This window comes from Alosa pseudoharengus, unplaced genomic scaffold, assembly GCF_046254945.1.
Source record: "Alosa pseudoharengus isolate Yale_2024_CS ecotype anadromous, Long Island Sound unplaced genomic scaffold, YU_APseudo_1.1 YU_APseudo_1.1_scf_14, whole genome shotgun sequence".
Taxonomy (NCBI): Eukaryota; Metazoa; Chordata; class Actinopteri; order Clupeiformes; family Clupeidae; genus Alosa; species Alosa pseudoharengus.
In genome coordinates this window covers 8,787,242-8,805,122 of record NW_027468609.1, presented here as the reverse complement: position 1 = coordinate 8,805,122, position 17,881 = coordinate 8,787,242, and the positions used below count along the sequence as shown (strand labels likewise).

General features: G+C 48.9%; 1 protein-coding gene across 1 annotated transcript in view; it reads right to left on the bottom strand.

Annotated features, from left to right (window-relative positions):
* Positions 1 to 680: 680 nt before the first annotated feature.
* Positions 681 to 17,881, bottom strand: part of mcc (MCC regulator of WNT signaling pathway) — a 60,922-nt gene continuing 43,721 nt past the window's right edge. Inside the window, exons 6-11 of the mRNA XM_076284960.1 lie at positions 15,779 to 15,912; positions 13,424 to 13,587; positions 10,264 to 10,470; positions 3,480 to 3,626; positions 1,647 to 1,736; positions 681 to 815 (exon numbers count right to left, since the gene is read on the bottom strand). Coding sequence (XP_076141075.1) covers positions 681 to 815; positions 1,647 to 1,736; positions 3,480 to 3,626; positions 10,264 to 10,470; positions 13,424 to 13,587; positions 15,779 to 15,912 — 877 coding nt within the window. The remainder of the gene's footprint in view (positions 816 to 1,646; positions 1,737 to 3,479; positions 3,627 to 10,263; positions 10,471 to 13,423; positions 13,588 to 15,778; positions 15,913 to 17,881) is intronic.

The following is a 17,881-nucleotide window of genomic DNA, read 5'->3' as shown; positions in this document are numbered from 1 at the left end:
CTAACCTTGAGCACTGAGTTTGAACAACATGGGGAAGTGAACAGAAATGAATACATGCAGTGTGTGCAGGGAAAGTGAAGTGAGACTGATACCTTTTCAAACAAGAACACCCTCACACACACAAACAAACACACACACACACACACACAAATACACACACAAATAACCAAGCACTCATGCACACACACAAACATACACACACAAATAAACATGCACTCATGCACAAACACACAGAGCTGCATGCTCACAGAATGGCCATTACTTGGCAGTCTTTTTACATAAGCCGTCTCTGTCAGGTCTCTGTGGAGTCTGCCTCGTCTCTCTCTCTCTCTCTCTCTCTCTCTCTCTCTCTCTCTCTCTCTCTCTCTCTCTCTCTCTCTCTCTCTCTCTCTCTCTCTCTCTCTCTCTCTCTCTCTCTCTCTCTCTCTCTCTCTCTCTCTCTCTCTCTCTCTCTCTCTCTCTCTCTCTCTCTCTCTCTCTCTCTCTCTCTCTCTCTCTCTCTCTCTCTCTCTCTCTCTCTCTCTCTCTCTCTCTCTCTCTCTCTCTCTCTCTCTCTCTCTCTCTCTCTCTCTCTCTCTCTCTCTCTCTCTCTCTCTCTCTCTCTCTCTCTCTCTCTCTCTCTCTCTCTCTGTGTGTGTGTGTCTGTCTACTCTGTCCGTCCCTCCCTCTCAGTGTCTCCGTTAGTGATCTATGCCACTGCCCGTCTCGTTCTGCTTGGCAGGAGGGATTGAGATGAGGATTTGGAAGCTTCCGGTAAAAGGGGGAGCCGGAATCATTAGGATTGATTTTCCCGTCGCTATGGCAGACGGCCTCACCTTTACAACAAGGGAACGAGAGACACGAGGAAGGAGACGGAGAGATGGAGGGAAGAAAAGAGGAGGAGGAGGAAGAGGAGAGAAAAGGAAACGTTCACGTCGATGACACCTGAAGGTGGAGAGCCGACGGTGTGTGTGTCTCGCCTCCCTCTGAGCCTGTCTGTATGTGTGAGACAACGTGTGCACGCGTGTGTGGGTGTGTGAGTGTGTGAGTGTGTGTGTGTGTGTGTGTGTGTGTGTGTGTGGCCTTAGGTGACGTCACCTTCTGTGTGTATGAGGTAAAAAAAGAGAGTGAGCAAGAGAGAAAGAAAGAGTGAGAGAGGAGAGGAAAGAGAAAGAGAGGGATAGGGAGAGAGAGAGAGAAAGAGGGAGAGAAAGAGAGAGAGAAGGAAAGAGAGAGAGAGAAAGAGAGGGAGAGAAAGAGAGAGAGAGAAAGAGAGAGAGAAGGAAAGAGAGAGAGAAGGAAAGAGAGAGAGAGAAAGAGGGCGGTACTGGTGAGAGGGGTGGGGACGGGTCCTCTGGAGCTGAGCCAAGAGCAGCTCAGGGCTCAGCGAGTGACAGGCCAGTGCTGCGGCTAACCCCCCGTCTGTGGGGCCACACGGAGCCTATTAATATCCCCCCTCCAGCCTCCGGGAGCACAACAGACACACGCTCCCGCTCCCTCTCTTTCTCTCCCTCCATCCTTCTGTCTCTTCTTTCATTTGCTCTTTCTTTTCCTCCTCCCTCAATCACAGCTCCCAGGCTCGTACTCTCGCTGTGCATCTAGATTTCACTCTGCAGTGCTCTGCACCTCTCACACACACACACACACACTCTCTCTGTCTGTCTCACCCCAATGCTGCTGATTTCCGAGCCCAGGACGGGTCTCTCGGTGGAGGAGGACTCAGAGCGTGTTTTAGACAGCTTTACTCTCTCAGCCACCTGGTGGGGAAAGAGACCAATGAAAGAATAAACAGGTGGAAAAAGGGAAAAGAGTCACCGGACATCTGTCACACACACACACACACACACACACACACACACACACACACACACACACACACACACACACACACACACACACACACACACACACACACACACACACACACACACACACACACACACACACACACACACACACACACACGTACCTGTGAGGGGAATGGAATATAAGCAAGCAGCTGTTGGCAAGAATATATAACGCATTTGTGTTGAAATAGTCATGAAAAGTTTAAGGGCAGCGTTCAAATAAATGTGGCCAGATTTGACCCGAAATAATGATTTTTCCATAACAGAAGCAGGCTATAATGTGCGTCGGCCATAAGAGGGGACAAAACTACATTAATCTGAATGAACTTATTACTTTTCAATAATTCAATAACATTATGTTCCCACTGTTTCAAGCCGCACATCATTTCATTACAGCTGTAGTGGATGGACCCTGGCTGAACTCATCTGAAATTAAATGTTATTCCATCTCTGCTGCTGCCAAATGAAGGGCAGTGTAAGGGCCACTCAATATTCAGACATATGGGCAGCAAACTGAATCCTCATTCTCACAGACCCAAAGTGACCGCTGTCTGTCCTGCACTAGGCCCGTGTTTGGTGGCTAAATGGACTGTGAACAAGAAACACACCCATGGCCGAGTTCTGTGTTGTGTCTTCCTGACCTCCAACAAGCCATGTGCTTGTTTCTATTGTACCAATACACTACTATTGCATAGGCCATGCGATGTGCATACTGTATGTAGAATTTACACTGGAGTCTCTGCACACACTTACACACACACACACTCATTTAACCACAGCAATCTGCAGTGCTCAATTTAGCCTATTCATCAAGCTTATTGAGTTAATGCTTTAATACTGTACTAACAGCCCTCAATAGTTTATTGGGTTAATGCTTTAATACTGTACTAACAGCCCTCAATAGTTTATTGGGTTAATGCTTTAATACTGTACTAACAGCCCTCAATAGTTTATTGGGTTAATGGTTTAATACTGTACTAACAGCCCTCAATAGTTTATTGGGTTAATGGTTTAATACTGTACTAACAGCCCTCATTAGTTTATTGGGTTAATGCTTTAATACTGTACTAACAGCCCTCAATAGTTTATTGGGTTAATGGTTTAATACTGTACTAACAGCCCTCAATAGTTTATTGGGTTAATGGTTTAATACTGTACTAACAGCCCTCAATAGTTTATTGGGTTAATGCTTTAATACTGTACTAACAGCCCTCAATAGTTTATTGGGTTAATGCTTTAATACTGTACTAACAGCCCTCAATAGTTTATTGGGTTAATGGTTTAATACTGTACTAACAGCCCTCAATAGTTTATTGGGTTAATGGTTTAATACTGTACTAACAGCCCTCATTAGTTTATTGGGTTAATGCTTTAATACTGTACTAACAGCCCTCATTAGTTTATTGGGTTAATGCTTTAATACTGTACTAACAGCCCTCAATAGTTTATTGGGTTAATGCTTTAATACTGTACTAACAGCCCTCAATAGTTTATTGGGTTAATGCTTTAATACTGTACTAACAGCCCTCAATAGTTTTCATTCTTTCATTTTTTGTGGCACTAAAAAAAAAAATCACACAATGGGTACTAATGTGTGATGTTTCAGTAGTGTGTGTGTGTGTGTGTGTGTGTGTGTGTGTGTGTGTGTGTTACCTTGGCAACGGGGATGTCGTTGCTGCTGCTGCTGGTGCTGAGTTCTCCGGTGCTGGGGTTGATGGGCCGGTTGGCCGGTGTAAGGCGTCCGGGGCTGGAGGGGCCGCTGGGCTGAGCACTCTGGAGGCGCGTCTGCAGCTCACGCACCTGAACACACACACACACACACACACACATATGTTAATGACATGAACATATCATCAACGCTGAACACGCAAACCCATATACATACAGTATGTGTACAAAGAATTACTCCTAAGCTGCCTTTTTAACTCATGAACCAAACAAACACACACACACATACATACACACACACACACACACACACACACACACACACAGCACTTCAAATCTTTAGCTGGTCCTCAGTTCAATGAATAATCCATGATCGGTCAGCATTAATCAATCATTAAATTAGCAAACACATCAGTGAATCAATATGTTAAGAGACTAAAACCTACACATTAATCAGCCATATCCAAATGGACCTGGCCAGCAAAATGAGCAGGCGATCAACGCAATGATTCTTTGAACACTCAATCAACCAGTGAAACTGCACTGCCTGGCCAGTCAATCACCTCCAACTGGCCATTAAAACTGTCCATCCGATGAAAACAAACAGAACATAAATCAACCCTGGACCAGCTCAACCCACTATGCATGCTTACACACACACATTTACAAATATATAGTGAGATACACATACAATGCACACATAAAAAGACACATGCAAATAAACACATACACACACACACACACACACACACACACACACACACACAAAAGCAGAAATGCATATCAAACTCCCTTTCAAAAACCTTTCCTCAGGTGTACTGAAACAACATAGCCGAGCCAGGTCAGCTGGCCCAGACACACACACACACACACACACACACACACACACACACACACACCCTGAGCTGTCTCACTCCATCACACACACTCAGAGCAACCTTCATTTGAACTCCCAGTGATGTCACCACAAGGAGAGACAGAGGACACACACACACACACACACACACACACACACACACAATCTAAGCCCCTTTCCTTCTGATGTACCAGCTGCTCTAAACGTTCCCATCTCCAAGGACACGGGCACAGTCAGGGATGTGGGAATACAGTGAAGGGAATGCCAACACGGGAATTCTACTTGCTTTGTTCAACTTGCTCTTATTCAATTAAAGCACATAGGGGCTTCCTCTGACTGAATTCCATTTGGCCAGAACAAAGTATGAATGGTGAGAGTGAGAGAGAGAGAGAGAGAGGGTGTGTGTGTGTGTGTGTGTGTGTGTGTGTGTGGCAGAGAGAGGCTGATTGAAGCATGGTCCCTATGCTTCTGCTCCTGCTCTAAAATAAGCATCAAAGAGCTGAGGGAGAGCAGGCACAAGAGCCCCACACGCCTGCTTTAGACTGATCTCCATTCTGCACACACACACACAACCGTCTACACACGCATAAACACACACACAAGCACATGCACACGGAACCACACACACACACACACACACACACACACACACACGTTTTACTTTCCATCCCCACTCCCACCAGTAGTTTTTGTGCTTTCAGTCCCACTGCACTGGTGCAGAACCAAACAACGGAGTGAAGAGATAGAGAGAGAGAGAGAGAGAGAGAGAGAGAGGAACAGAGAGAGAAAAAGAGAAAGAGAAAGAGAGGACTTCAAAGGGACTTGTAGGAGCTTGTCTGGCTTGGCTGTACCGCTGCACACACTCAGCCCACAGCCCTAACAGGGGCTAACACATTCCCCAGCACAGAAATATGAAGTCAAGTAGCAATGTAGTGCATGCGTCTGTGTGTGTGTGTGTGTGTATGGGTACGGGTACAAGAACAACTCAGTATTATGTATCCATGTATGCTGAACTCCTTGCTTGTGCTTCTTGTCATCTTTCTGTGTGTGTGTGTGTGAAGACAAAGATTGGGCGTTGGACAAGCCCGCTGCAATCAGCACCATTATCCCTGACAACATGTCTGGACAGCCTTTCCACCCCCTGCTGGGACGGCTGCTTTATGGACTTACAGCACATGGCTCAGAGAGACGGTGTGCAGGCCAAAACGGTGTGTTTCCCCATGCATTCCCCCCTCTCTCTCTCACACACACACACACACACACACACACACACACACACACACACACACACACACACACACACACACACACACACACACACACACACACACACACACACACACACACACACACACACACACACACACACACACACACACACACACACACACACACACACAATCTCACACACACATACACACACACTCACTCTCTCTCTCTTTCTTTCTCTCTCTAAAGATTCAGAGAGGTTCTGTAGGCCCTGGGCAGAGTGGAGAGTACGCTACACATCTTTCGCTTCACTGGCGCGCTGGTCCTGTTTAAAGTGCTGGGCCGCTGGGAAGGCAAACTGGGCCGCACTGAAGCAGTGGGTTTAATGGTCTCTCTGATGCAGACGCCTTAGGCCACCACTGCCTCTGTTGTGTTCAGAGCCAACACAGGGGTCACTCACAGAGCACAAGAACACACACACACACACACACACACACACACACACACACACACATAGCAGGCTAGCAGTTAGTAAATTGGTGTTGTGTGTATGTGTGTGTATGTATGTATGTAGCAGTATGAGGGATAGCGTGTGTATGTGTGTGTGTGTGTGTGTGCGCGTGTGTGTGTGTGTGTGCGTGTGTGTGCGTGTGTGTTGGGGGGGGCTGTGGGGGTCAACGTGTGAAATCTCAAAGGTAGCAGATGAGAGGGTAGTGCCAGGTGCTGGAGTGTGAATCCACACACAGACACACACACACACACACACACCGAACAAGGTGAGTTCAAGAGCACAATGTGTGAACAACACACACAGAATCACAAAGCAAGAGAGAGAGCAGAGAGACACTGAAAGAGGTCAAGAAAGAGTTACACACATGAGCTTCATGGGATTCACACTCCAGCACGTTCAAATGCTACATGCTGCACATACACAAACACACACACACACACACACAGACACACACACACACACACACACACAGACACACAGACAAAGACACAACAAAGAGACAGAGGGGTTTGGACGGTCTGTAATGATATACAGACTGGACTGAGGGGATGACCTCTGAAGCAGCTCTACCTACTGAGCTCTCCTGAGCATAGAGAGAGAGAGAGAGAGAGAGGGAGAGAGAGAGAGAGAGAGAGAGAGAGAGAGAGAGAGAGTGGAGAGAGAGAGTGGAGAGAGAGAGAGAGAGAGAGAGAGAGAAAGAGAGAGTGGAGAGAGAGAAAGAGAGAGTGGAGAGAGAGAGAGAGAGAGAGGAGAGAGAGAGAGAAAGAGAGAGTGGAGAGAGAGAGAAAGAGAGAGTGGAGAGAGAGAAAGTGGGAGAGTGGAGAGAGAGAGAAAGAGAGAGAGAGAGAGAAAGAGAAAGTGGAGAGAAAGAGTGGAGAGAGAGAAAGAGAGAGTGGAGAGAGAGAGAGAGAGAGAGGAGAGAGAGAGAGAAAGAGAGAGTGGAGAGAGAGAAAGAGAGAGTGGAGAGAGAGAAAGAGAGAGTGGAGAGAGAGAGAAAGAGAAAGTGGAGAGAAAGAGTGGAGAGAGAGAAAGAGAGAGTGGAGAGAGAGCCAGAGGGGTGGAGAGGTGCGGAAGAGAGATAAAGGAAGAGAAAAGAGCTGTAAGCGAGACGAGTGGAGCGCCAGAGACAGAGACAGAGAGAGAGAAAGAGACAGAGAGAAAAAGAGAGAACAAGAGAGAGAGTAGGGGGGGCAGTTCTGGCAAAGCTCTGGCTGTTTGCTATTTGCTGGAGGGGGGCAAAAGCAGGTGCTCATGCCAACGGGCTGGCGGCTGCCAAAGGACATAGAAAGGACTACCACTTTGCCACCAAAACACTGCTCCAGAAGCCAATGCACACACACACACACACACACACACACACACACAACAACACACAGCCTACCACTCTGTCTCCCACCTATTACATGTACACGCATACACAAATGCCTCTCTACAAAACAAAACCACGTACTGTACTGCAATGGAGAGAAAATGGTAGGTTTGAGTGACAGGCAGCCAATGCTAACCAGTAATTATGCAATTTATGCACTCCTGTAATTTCCTGCATTTCAAAGAGAAAACTGACACACAACTGACACACACACACACACACACACACACGCACACGCACATGCACATACACACACTCAAGCCAGCAGTAACACGGGTGCATTAAACGTCCCTCTCCCATCTCAATAGAGAGGGGCTATTCTCTACCAATTGCATTAATAAAAGGTGTTAATAAAAACAGGAGGGAACGACTAGAGGGCCGTGGCTCCAGGATTCTGGTAGAGACCAAGGTCAGGCTCTTACGAGTCCAGGGAGGGAGACACATTTCTGGGCCTGTGAAGAGAGCAGCGGCAGCCTGTTCCTACATATGCAGCCGGTTCACGCACGCGTTAAATGAGTTTATGAGGAAGGATGAGTCCCTTCTTTCCTGCTGCCTCTCCTTCAGCAAAGGACAAAGAGGAATGCGGCTACTATCAGGGCATCTGGCCACACACACACACACACACACACACACACACACACGACGGAGAGAGAGGGAGATAGAGAGAGAGAGAAAGGAAGAGAGGGAGAGATGGACTGAATGATTGAAAAGCCGAAAAAGAGGGAGAGTCAACGAAAGTGAGATAGATAGGGAGGGAGAGATGGAGGGCAGGATAAGAGAAAGATTGTGAGTGAGAGAGAGAAAGAGAGAGAGAGCGGGTGAGTGAAAATGTCTCAGAGATGGAAGAAGAGAGGGAACGAGAGAGAGAGAAAGAGAGAGAGAGAGAGCAAAGGATGGAAAGAGGAGACGAGAATCCATTTCAATTAGGGCGAGCACTAGCGAGGGGCCCTAGTCTCTGAGGACAGCGGCCTGCCCCCCTCCCGCCCCTTTAAGTAACGCCGCGCATTTGTCCAGTTAGTCTGCCGCCGGACAGATTTCATTAGCCCAGGGGATTATGGGAAACAGGTGCTGCGTTCCAGCCGGGGCCATTCTTTTTCTTCTTCTCTTCTCTCCATCCCTTTTCTGCCGCGTCCGCCATCTCTTCCCCTGTCATCCCTCTCGGAGGGTGGGGTGGGGGGGGGGGGGGTGAGGGCGTGTGTCTGGGGTGGGGTGGGGTGGTGTGTGGGGGGGGGGGGGGTTGAGGATGCTCCAGCAGCCATCAGTCTACTGCCCCCTGCTCCCCCTGCACCCCCCCTGTCCTCCATGCCCCCCCCCCCTCCCTGTGAGCGCTGCTGCACTCTAATTGTGTTCCACCTCTGAGAAAGTCTGCAGGCCTCTGCAGGACAATTGATTTGATTAGGCGACTAGAAGTGGTGGGCCGATCGATCGGCTCCGAGCTTTTGGCTGAGCTCGCCTTCCTTTTTTTTTTAACCCCCCCCCCCCCCTACACTCCCGACAATGATGGAATTCCACTTCCGGAAACACGATCTGGAAAGCAGGCCTTCCCGCTCTCTAACTCCCTGGTCTGCAACATATCATTGCCACTGTCCAGCTTTTTTTCATAGCAGGCTTAACTAAATCCGTCTTAATTCCGAGTCGTATGTGTATCCGTCCGCTGCTGGCTTGGCCTGGTGCACGGGGAGGCCATGGATATATTTGAGCTCTCGGAACCCTGGCCTTTGAACCCGCCGTGTCCTCGGCTCCAAATTACAAGCCGGGGCTGCTGGTGGCGGTTGCTTTGATTGGATCTTGGCTTGCGGAGGGTTTAGCGTCTCTCCGCGCTTCAGGCTTGCGGAGGGTTTAGCGTCTCTCCGCGCTACAGGCTGCTCTCGCGCACACACACACACACACACACACACACGCGGCCCACAACAGAGAGGCGTCGCCCGGCAGGCCCCTCTTTCGGAGTGACGGGGCACGGCGCCCACAAACCAGAGTCTTTCTCCGCAAGTAGTCGCCGTTCGGAGAAACACAACCCAAAACCTCATTCCTGCCTCGAGCCAATCACAACAGGAGGCCCCTGGCGTGGAGTCGTGCTCGAGAGTGGACGGGCGTTGTCACAGTAGATTGAGTTACGGCTCTGCGCAGACTTGCGGTGGTGATGTCCAGGGCTGGGGCCAACACCAGAACGAAGGTTGGAGCGTGTGATAAAGAACAGGACCCCTGAGCCTGTTAACACGATTAAAGACGTCATTTTTATGACCCGACTCCTCGAGCTAATATTAAACCTCTTGGCAGGTTGTTAAGTACAAACTGAGCCCAGTGCGTATGGTGTGGCTTGGCACATTCCAGTGGCAGCAGTGTGTGTATTTTATTTTTCCTGCAAATGCTATTCCACTGAAAAGCCCCGATTCACAAAGCTGTGACTAAGCTCCACAGCACGGAGCTAAATGTGCTTACTCTTCAGAAGGGGCATTCCCATCCAAAAGGGGGCTAAAGTGGGGGTTACAAATTCTCCTTTCAACCAGACAGAAGCACATGTGATGGCCCTAATTTTATCAACCGATCTCTAGCCTCAGTCAACTCATTAAGTGTATCAGATGCTCAATATTTGCTGATTCAATTTCACTTCTATTTTGGATTCTATTTATATAGCGGCATCAATGACAAGCATTGTTATTGGGAATGAGTTTGCTCACCCCTGGCCTTGCAGCACTTATAAAAGCATCAGTTGTGTTTTCCCCCCATAATACTGCCAACCTTGGGGGTCAAAAGATCATTGGCAATCCCAGCATTGGAGGTCAGGGGTCGGGGGGTGGCGTGAGGTCACTGAGGTCAGACTCACCCGTCGGCGCAGGCGGTCGCGCTCCTCGCGGATGGCGCTCATGGTGGCCTTGGTGCGGTTGAGCTCCTCCTCCTTGCTGCAGAGCATGGTGGTCAGGCTCTCGTTCTCCTCCCGCAGGCCGGCCAGCTCCTTCTCCCAGCGCGCCCGCTCCTCCGACAGGCTCGGGTAGAAGTCCCGGCCCAGCGCGCCCTCAATCTCCTCCACCGTCTGCGTGCACATACACACACACACACACACACACACACACACACACACACACACACACACACACACACACACACACACACACAGAACACACAATACATTATACAGTCCACATAACACACCCAAACACAATTCTATACACAGATTATAAAAACAACTTCAAGAGTCCTGTACACTTTACTATACACTAAAAAAGTAAAGCCAATACACAGCCAGAACAAACTGATGTACTCTCTCTCTCTGACATACACACACACACAAATGTATACAAATACACACATACGTGTGCAGTATATACAATTAGTGAATCCACACAGAGCATTTTATAACATTTCTGTGTAACTTGGTCAGATATCTGCTGTTAGCTTTGGGCGACAACATCTGTTTTTTTTTTTTCATCTCTGGATTCAAGTTAACCTCTCACACAGTTCTCTAGTGTGCTCGCGTATGTGGATGAGTGTGTGTGTGTGTGTGTGTGTGTGTGTGTGTGTGTGTGTGTGTGTGTGTGTGTGTGTGTGCATGGAAAGCTTGGCTGTGTCTCTGGGCTTCTTGTCAGGCCTGTCTCTCCTGACGGGAACCCTGAGGAGAGCCATGCTGCCACCGCTCGGGGCCTCTCTGCTGTTTCAACACTACCACCTGCTACACCCTCACCCCATCCACTCATCTCTATCTCCCTCCCTCTCTCTCTCTCTCTCTCTCTCTCTCCCTCCCTCTCTGCTGTTTCAACACTACCACCTGCTACACCCTCACCCCATCCACTCATCTCTATCTCCCTCCCTCTCTCTCTTCTCCTCCCGTTCCCTGTCTCGCTCTCAGCACACTTTCCATATCTATTAAGTCTCAGCACACACACACACACACACTCTCTCTCTCTCTCTTGTCCTCTCTCTTCTGTCTCTCTCAGCACGCACTAAAACTCCCTAATGTTTTTCTCCCTCATCGTGATCTCCATAGCAGTTAATTTTCTCTGACTCTCTCTCTCTTTCTCTCCTCCTATCTCCTTATATCTTTCTCTCTTTCTCCCCCATCTCCTCATCTCTCTCTCTCTCCCCCACTCCATCCACATCTCTCTCTTTTTTCCACATCCATCTCTGTCTGCTCTCCATCAGTAGAGAGCCTGAGAGTAGAGTGGCTCCCCAAAGCCCTTCACTGACTCCCCGTCGGGCAGCTCTCCCTCTCTCTCTCCCTCCCTCCCTCTCTCTCTCCATCCCACTCTCCCTCCCTCTCTCTCTCTCCCTCTCTTTCTCTCTCTCCCCCCTCCCTCCCTCTTTTTCTCCCCCTCCCTCCCTCTCTCTCTCCCTCTCTTTCTCTCTCTCCCCCCCTCCCTCCCTCCCTCTCTCTCTCTCTCTCTCTCTCCCTCTCCCCCCCCTCTCTCTGAGCCCATTGCCCTCTAATTGAAGCGATGATTATCTGGCTGGGCTGAATGGGTCTGGCATCGCAGGCGGCATCTCAATCGGGCGGCTCCATCAGCACCGGGAACGACACCTCTGGGCCGCTGGAGCGCCTTCCGATTGCTCAGCCGGGACACAGACCGCCGCACGAGGTCTCACTGCTGGCCGCTTTAATGATGGACACAACTGTTTAAGACCCACGGCTGTCTGATGTTGAATGATCTAAAATGTTTTTTTCAATATAGGAGCATAGACTGAAATGTAACACACATCGATGTCTGGGTTTGACTGCAATTTTCCCCATCTGCATGTATTTCAATCAGGCAAAATGGTTTAAAAATAGACAGCTCCGCATTTTCCTTACTGGGGGCCTCCCGCTGCATTTGACCTTAGGGACGTCTCTCTCGCTCTCTCTCATTTTCTCGTTCTCTCTCTCGGACGGTGAGGGTGGGCAGCCCGGCCGGTACCCTCATCTCGGAGGCTAATGGGATTAGGATTAGCCGCCCGGCGGACAGATGATGCCGCTAACAAAGCCGGCCCGATTTCAGATGCGGGGGGGGGGGCTGTTTCAGCTCCCCCCCTTCCCCAACACCCCAGAGGAACAGCACAGCGCTTTGGCGCTCGCAAAAAGCAATTACAGACCCCTGTCCCTGAGCCGTCCCTGAAAGACAGGGCGACATCAGAAAGACGTGGCAGCGGGACAGAGGGGCGTGAGCTGGGTCCATCCTCAACGCATTCCCACTTTGGATCACTCTTGATGTGTTAAATGGAGTCCATCCTCAACGCATTCCCACTTTGGATCACTCTTGATGTGTTAAATGGAGTCTATCACAGAGAAGTGGGTGGCTTAAGTGGAAGCGTAACAGGGTATTGCAAATGAATGACTGTTTTCTTTCAACGGTTTAATTAATGAGTCACTAATATGAAAGGGTTGGTGACTTGTGTCTCGATAGGTGAGTCAGACGTTTTGTTGGCTGGCTGAGATATTACCTCCATATTGATCCCCGAAAGCCAATTAAATAACTGAGGAGATGGACAGAAGGAGAACAGGGGGGGGCAGAGGTCTTACTAATCTCATTCTGAGAAGGAAAAGCTCTTTTTTCCCCATCATTCAGCCAATATGAGACAATTACAAGAGTTAAGAGGAGGCGCGCGCGCGCGTGTGTGTGTGTGTGTGTGTGTGTGTGTGTGTGTGTGTGTGTGTGTGTGTGTGTGTGTGTGTGTGTGTGCTCTCTCTCTCTCTGCTTATCTCTCCTCTGGGGAATGGCCATCACAGCCCACACACACCTCTCCATCCCTGTCCTGTGTGATTTGGTGTCTTCTTGAGCTCAAAGCCGCTCAACGTTCAACGACACAAAACATGTCTGCGCTGATTGTCTCTTACTGGAGAGACTCTCCTCATCCTAAAACCTCTCTGTAGGTTCGTGTATCAGCCCGACGACACATATGCGTCAAAGTGTCCTCTTCTCATCCAGATGGACACCCAGTGCACCCCACCTGTCCCATGGACACACAGAGAGAGAGAGAGAGAGAGAGAGAGAGAGAGAGAGAGAGTGGCGGTTCACCTTGATGGCCAGGTCGCAGTGCTCACTGGCGGTGGTCAGCTGCTCGATGTGGCGGTCCACCTCGGCCACGGACAAGCTGCAGGTGCTCTTCTTGCGGCCGCACACCACGCTCTCCAGCCCCAGCAGCACCCGCTGCAGCTCCGAGTTCAGGTCACTGCACGCGTCTGAGGGAGGGATGAGGACGGAGCATTAACACAGGAGCTTCTCATTTCAGTGACAGGCAAAGTACAACGTCTAAAGTCTAACGAAAGCTAATCTAATCGCTGGGCAAAATCAACTTGTTCATTGAACACCATGGGCAAGGCTCTACATGTAAACATGAGTCTGGTCAATGCTCCCACGTGCCACACGATACCTATTATAGTTCAGGTGTGAGACACTTTGACAGACTTTGCACTTTGCCTGTTATTTAAATTAGGGCCCAGAGACGCATAAAGTTATTTGTAAACAGAAAAACACCACCAACTAAAACACGGAAAAATGTCTACTATGCAGGTGTGTGAGGAGGGACACAGGCCATTTGTCAAAGCCAAAAACACTCCCCAACACAAAGTCTCTATTATGGATAGTTTCCTGTTACCAAAGGGCTTTGTATCTGTCTATAGTAATGGGCCAAATGTGATGTACTGTACTAACTGAGATGCATACTTGTAACAGGAGCATGAAGTTATAAACCTGGTGCCCAGAAGGAGATGCTGGCGTAAACTCTTTTCATCAGATAACGATCTCTCAGGCGCGTGCCGCCTTCCAGACCCAAAAACGCTTGCTCTCGCTGATAGCATCTGGTCCCACAATTCTGCCAAAGCCAACGCGACAGCTGATTTTGATTTCCGACCAAAACCCGAAAAAAGGGGGAGAAAGAGAGCCAGGACCATTATTCTCCGCACTTTGAATTAAAATGCAAATTAACGGAGGCACATCTGTGCAGGCGAGTCGACTGACAATTGACAATTGTTTCAACTGCCTGGGACAAATAAAACTGTGTTTTGCCCACAATGCAACTGCAATTATGACCATGGGGCCTGATCTGCTGATTGGTGCACAAAGGGCTGGGGGGGGGGGGGGTGTGCAACAATGTTCGCTTCCGACTGCTACCCCTTTTGTAGCACTTCGCTTCGGAGGGATAGAGCGCTCGATTGCGCGGGTGAGACAAAAGAGTTACGTGTGATTGAAAAAGGTTTTCTCTCTCTGCCCTCCCTCTCTCTCTCCCTCCCTCTCTCTCTCCCTCCCTCTCTCTCTCCCTCTCTCTCTCCCTGGCTCTCTCTCTGCCTGGCCCTGGCTCTCTAGAGGACGCCGATGATGAACAGTGGAGCGATAAGCCTCTTTTGGTTTGAAAAGAGATCTTTTGGTTTGAAAAGAGATCGCGGAGCTCTTCTCCTACTCTCTCTCTCTCTCTCCGTCTCTCTCCGAGCGGCTAAGACGGCACCTGTATAAATAGCGTGAGGGGGGGTGAGGGGCAGTCGTGAGGAAAACAAAAACCAAATCAATTTTCCATTGAGCAACTCCATGGATGAATGCAAAGCGCACACACACACACACACACACACACACACACACACACACACACATACAGACATAAAATCTCACACAAGCATCAGGCATACATTCAGACACCGCTCTCAAACACACGTGGTCTATCATTAGAGTTCGACAGAGCGCAGGTCGAATCGTGTAAATTGTCTTCTGGATAGCATTTAACCACTGCTCTGGCTTTATGATGGCCACCATGCATCATTCCCCTCTGTGAGACACTCACACACAGACACACACACACACACACACACACACACACACACACACACACACACACACACACACACACACACACACTGTACACACACACACAGAAAACACTTCAAAGCGCAAATGCCATCCAAAGGAACACAACAGCAGATGGAGTGGCTCTGCAGCAGCAGCAGTAGGGTTTCAGAACTGGGCGCATTCGCAAACATTTGAGAAGGAGGCTAAGGTGACATTCAGGATTCTGTGACAAGACTAATTACCTCCACCAAGGAGATAATCATTTTTGGTGCAGCTTGTTTGTTTGTCTGTTTGCCTGTGTGCAAGATTGCGCGAAACCTACCTTTTCATAAATCTCGGCTGCAAGGTGGAGGATTGGACAAGGAATATCCCATTACATTTTGAAGCGGATCTAATTATGGGATACATTCACCAATTTATTTTCACTTCACCACCATTGTGTGATATGGCAATTGACCTTGGCGGCTGCCTGCGCTCTCCAAATGCCCTTGTAGTTCATACGGACAAACGGAAAAAACAAAAAAAACATTTCCTTTCACAGTATTGGAGCTTGTGATGTGGGACATGGGCCTAGAATAGGTGTGGAGAGCTCACCCATGTCAGCGGTGACTAGCGTGGACTGGTTCTCAGGCAGTGAGATGGACGCCTGCTCCTGGTCGGGGTCCTCGTTGGCTTCCTGCTGGCTGTGGCTGAGTTCCGAGCGCAACTCCGAATACTCATCCTCCTCCCTGCATAGAGGTCAAAGATCACAATCATAGGTCAAGGGTTTACAAGAAATCTAGGCATCATGTCCAGAAACCAGTCTAAATCCACAGGGCAGCTCTGTGTTCACCTCAAGGCAAGCAGTTCAGCACAGTCAGAGCTAAAATCAATGTAACATTATCTAACACCCGTCTACAGACTTAAATAAGCGCTTATATTTTTATCCAGGATTAGCAACACCCGGATCTGTGCTCGGGGGTAGGCGTCGTGGGTGGAAATCTATATCTCTGTCTGGACAATGCCTGCTCTGGGGCTCTTCAATTGAATAAGGCCAGTGTTTCACATGGAGAAATGGCTGACTCATATCAAAGACACTCGATAATAACACAGTAAAAAACCTAATTAGAGGTGAGCCGGTGAATGCGGGATACTGCACACATCATTTACCCATCCAGTCCGGTGTGTGCTTTCGTTTGAGCTATGCGTGTCATGTAGGGGTGAGCCTGCACGCCTTCTGACCGCTCCTCATGTGTGTGTGTGTCATACATCTGAGTCCATTTTAATTAAACTGCTTTGACACTCACTGTGTTTATATGCAAATATATGCATGTGTGTGTGCATGTGTGTGTGTATGTGTGTGCGTGTGTGTGTGTGTGTGTGTGTGTGTATGTGTGTGTGAATGGTTATTAGTTTGGCTAATGAAATAAATGCCATCTTCACTGGGTGAACAGGTACTGCCAGGTCTGGTATGTGTGTTTTTTTTCTGCTAGGCTATGCGATACCCATTTATGAATGCGCATAATGAACATTGACTGAGTGGTTAAATGGTTTGACATTTAGGAGGCACAGCAAATAGGCAATTTAGCCAGTCATCTGTAGGGCTGTCATCTGTAGGGATGTTGGGCCTGGTTGAGGTGTATGTTGACGTCTCAATATACCGATATTCTGCAAGAGTTAAGCCTCGATACTGTATCACAAAGAAGTGTGCATTGCAAATCTTAAACACTTCAAGAGCCAGCTGCAACAAACGAGACAAAAATGTAGGTGTTCTGCCCTAGTTCCCAAAGCTGATAATTAAAGAGTTGTTAGACACAGGAGTTACATGAACAGGTGAAGGTGGCTGAGTTTGCCCTGTAGCTTTTAGTGTGCTGCTCCTGACAGAGATAGGTAGGCCCCGCTGTGCACCTGTCAAAACACGGGGCTACCAGCTGCAGCGGCCACTCACTCCAGCTCAACGTCACGCTCACGTCGGACACTCTCCTTGGGCCCAGGCAGCAGGGAAAGAGAGAGATGTCAGCGAGAGGAGAGGAGCGAGTTGGAGGAGTAAGTAAACAAGCAGAGGGCATGGGGGGTTCCTCTAGGGAGCTACAGTACAGGCAGCTCCTCCAACATGGCCAAGAGCACGAGCAAAAAGCCCCACCACTGCTGGTGATACGATGCTGTTTTGGGGTTCAGACTGTGGGCTCTGTGAAGCGCCAGGAAACTATTCAGATTAGTTTAGCATAATATAAATAAAACTGAACTGAATTGAATAGTTTTCTTTGTTTATTTCTGCTGGCTGAAGTGTACACCTAATTTAAAACATTATTTCCGACATAAGTCTGTAATTTGGGACAGCCGTGGCCTACTGGTTAGCGCTTCGGACTTGTAACCGGAGGGTTGCCGGTTTGAACCCTGACCAGTAGGCATGGCTGAAGTGCCCTTGAGCAAGGCACCTAACCCCTCACTGCTCCCCGAGCGCCGCTGTTGTTGCAGGCAGCTCACTGCGCCGGGATTAGTGTGTGCTTCACCTCACTGTGTGTACACTGTGTGCTGAGTGTGTTTCACCAATTCACGGATTGGAATAAATGCAGAGACCGAATTTCCCTCACGGGATCAAAAGAGTATATATACTTATACTTGTACTTACTTAAATATTATGGCATGTGATATGCTTGGTCTTCTCTGGGCCGCGTGCGATACTGTAATTGGCCATGCTAAGAGTACAGCTGCACA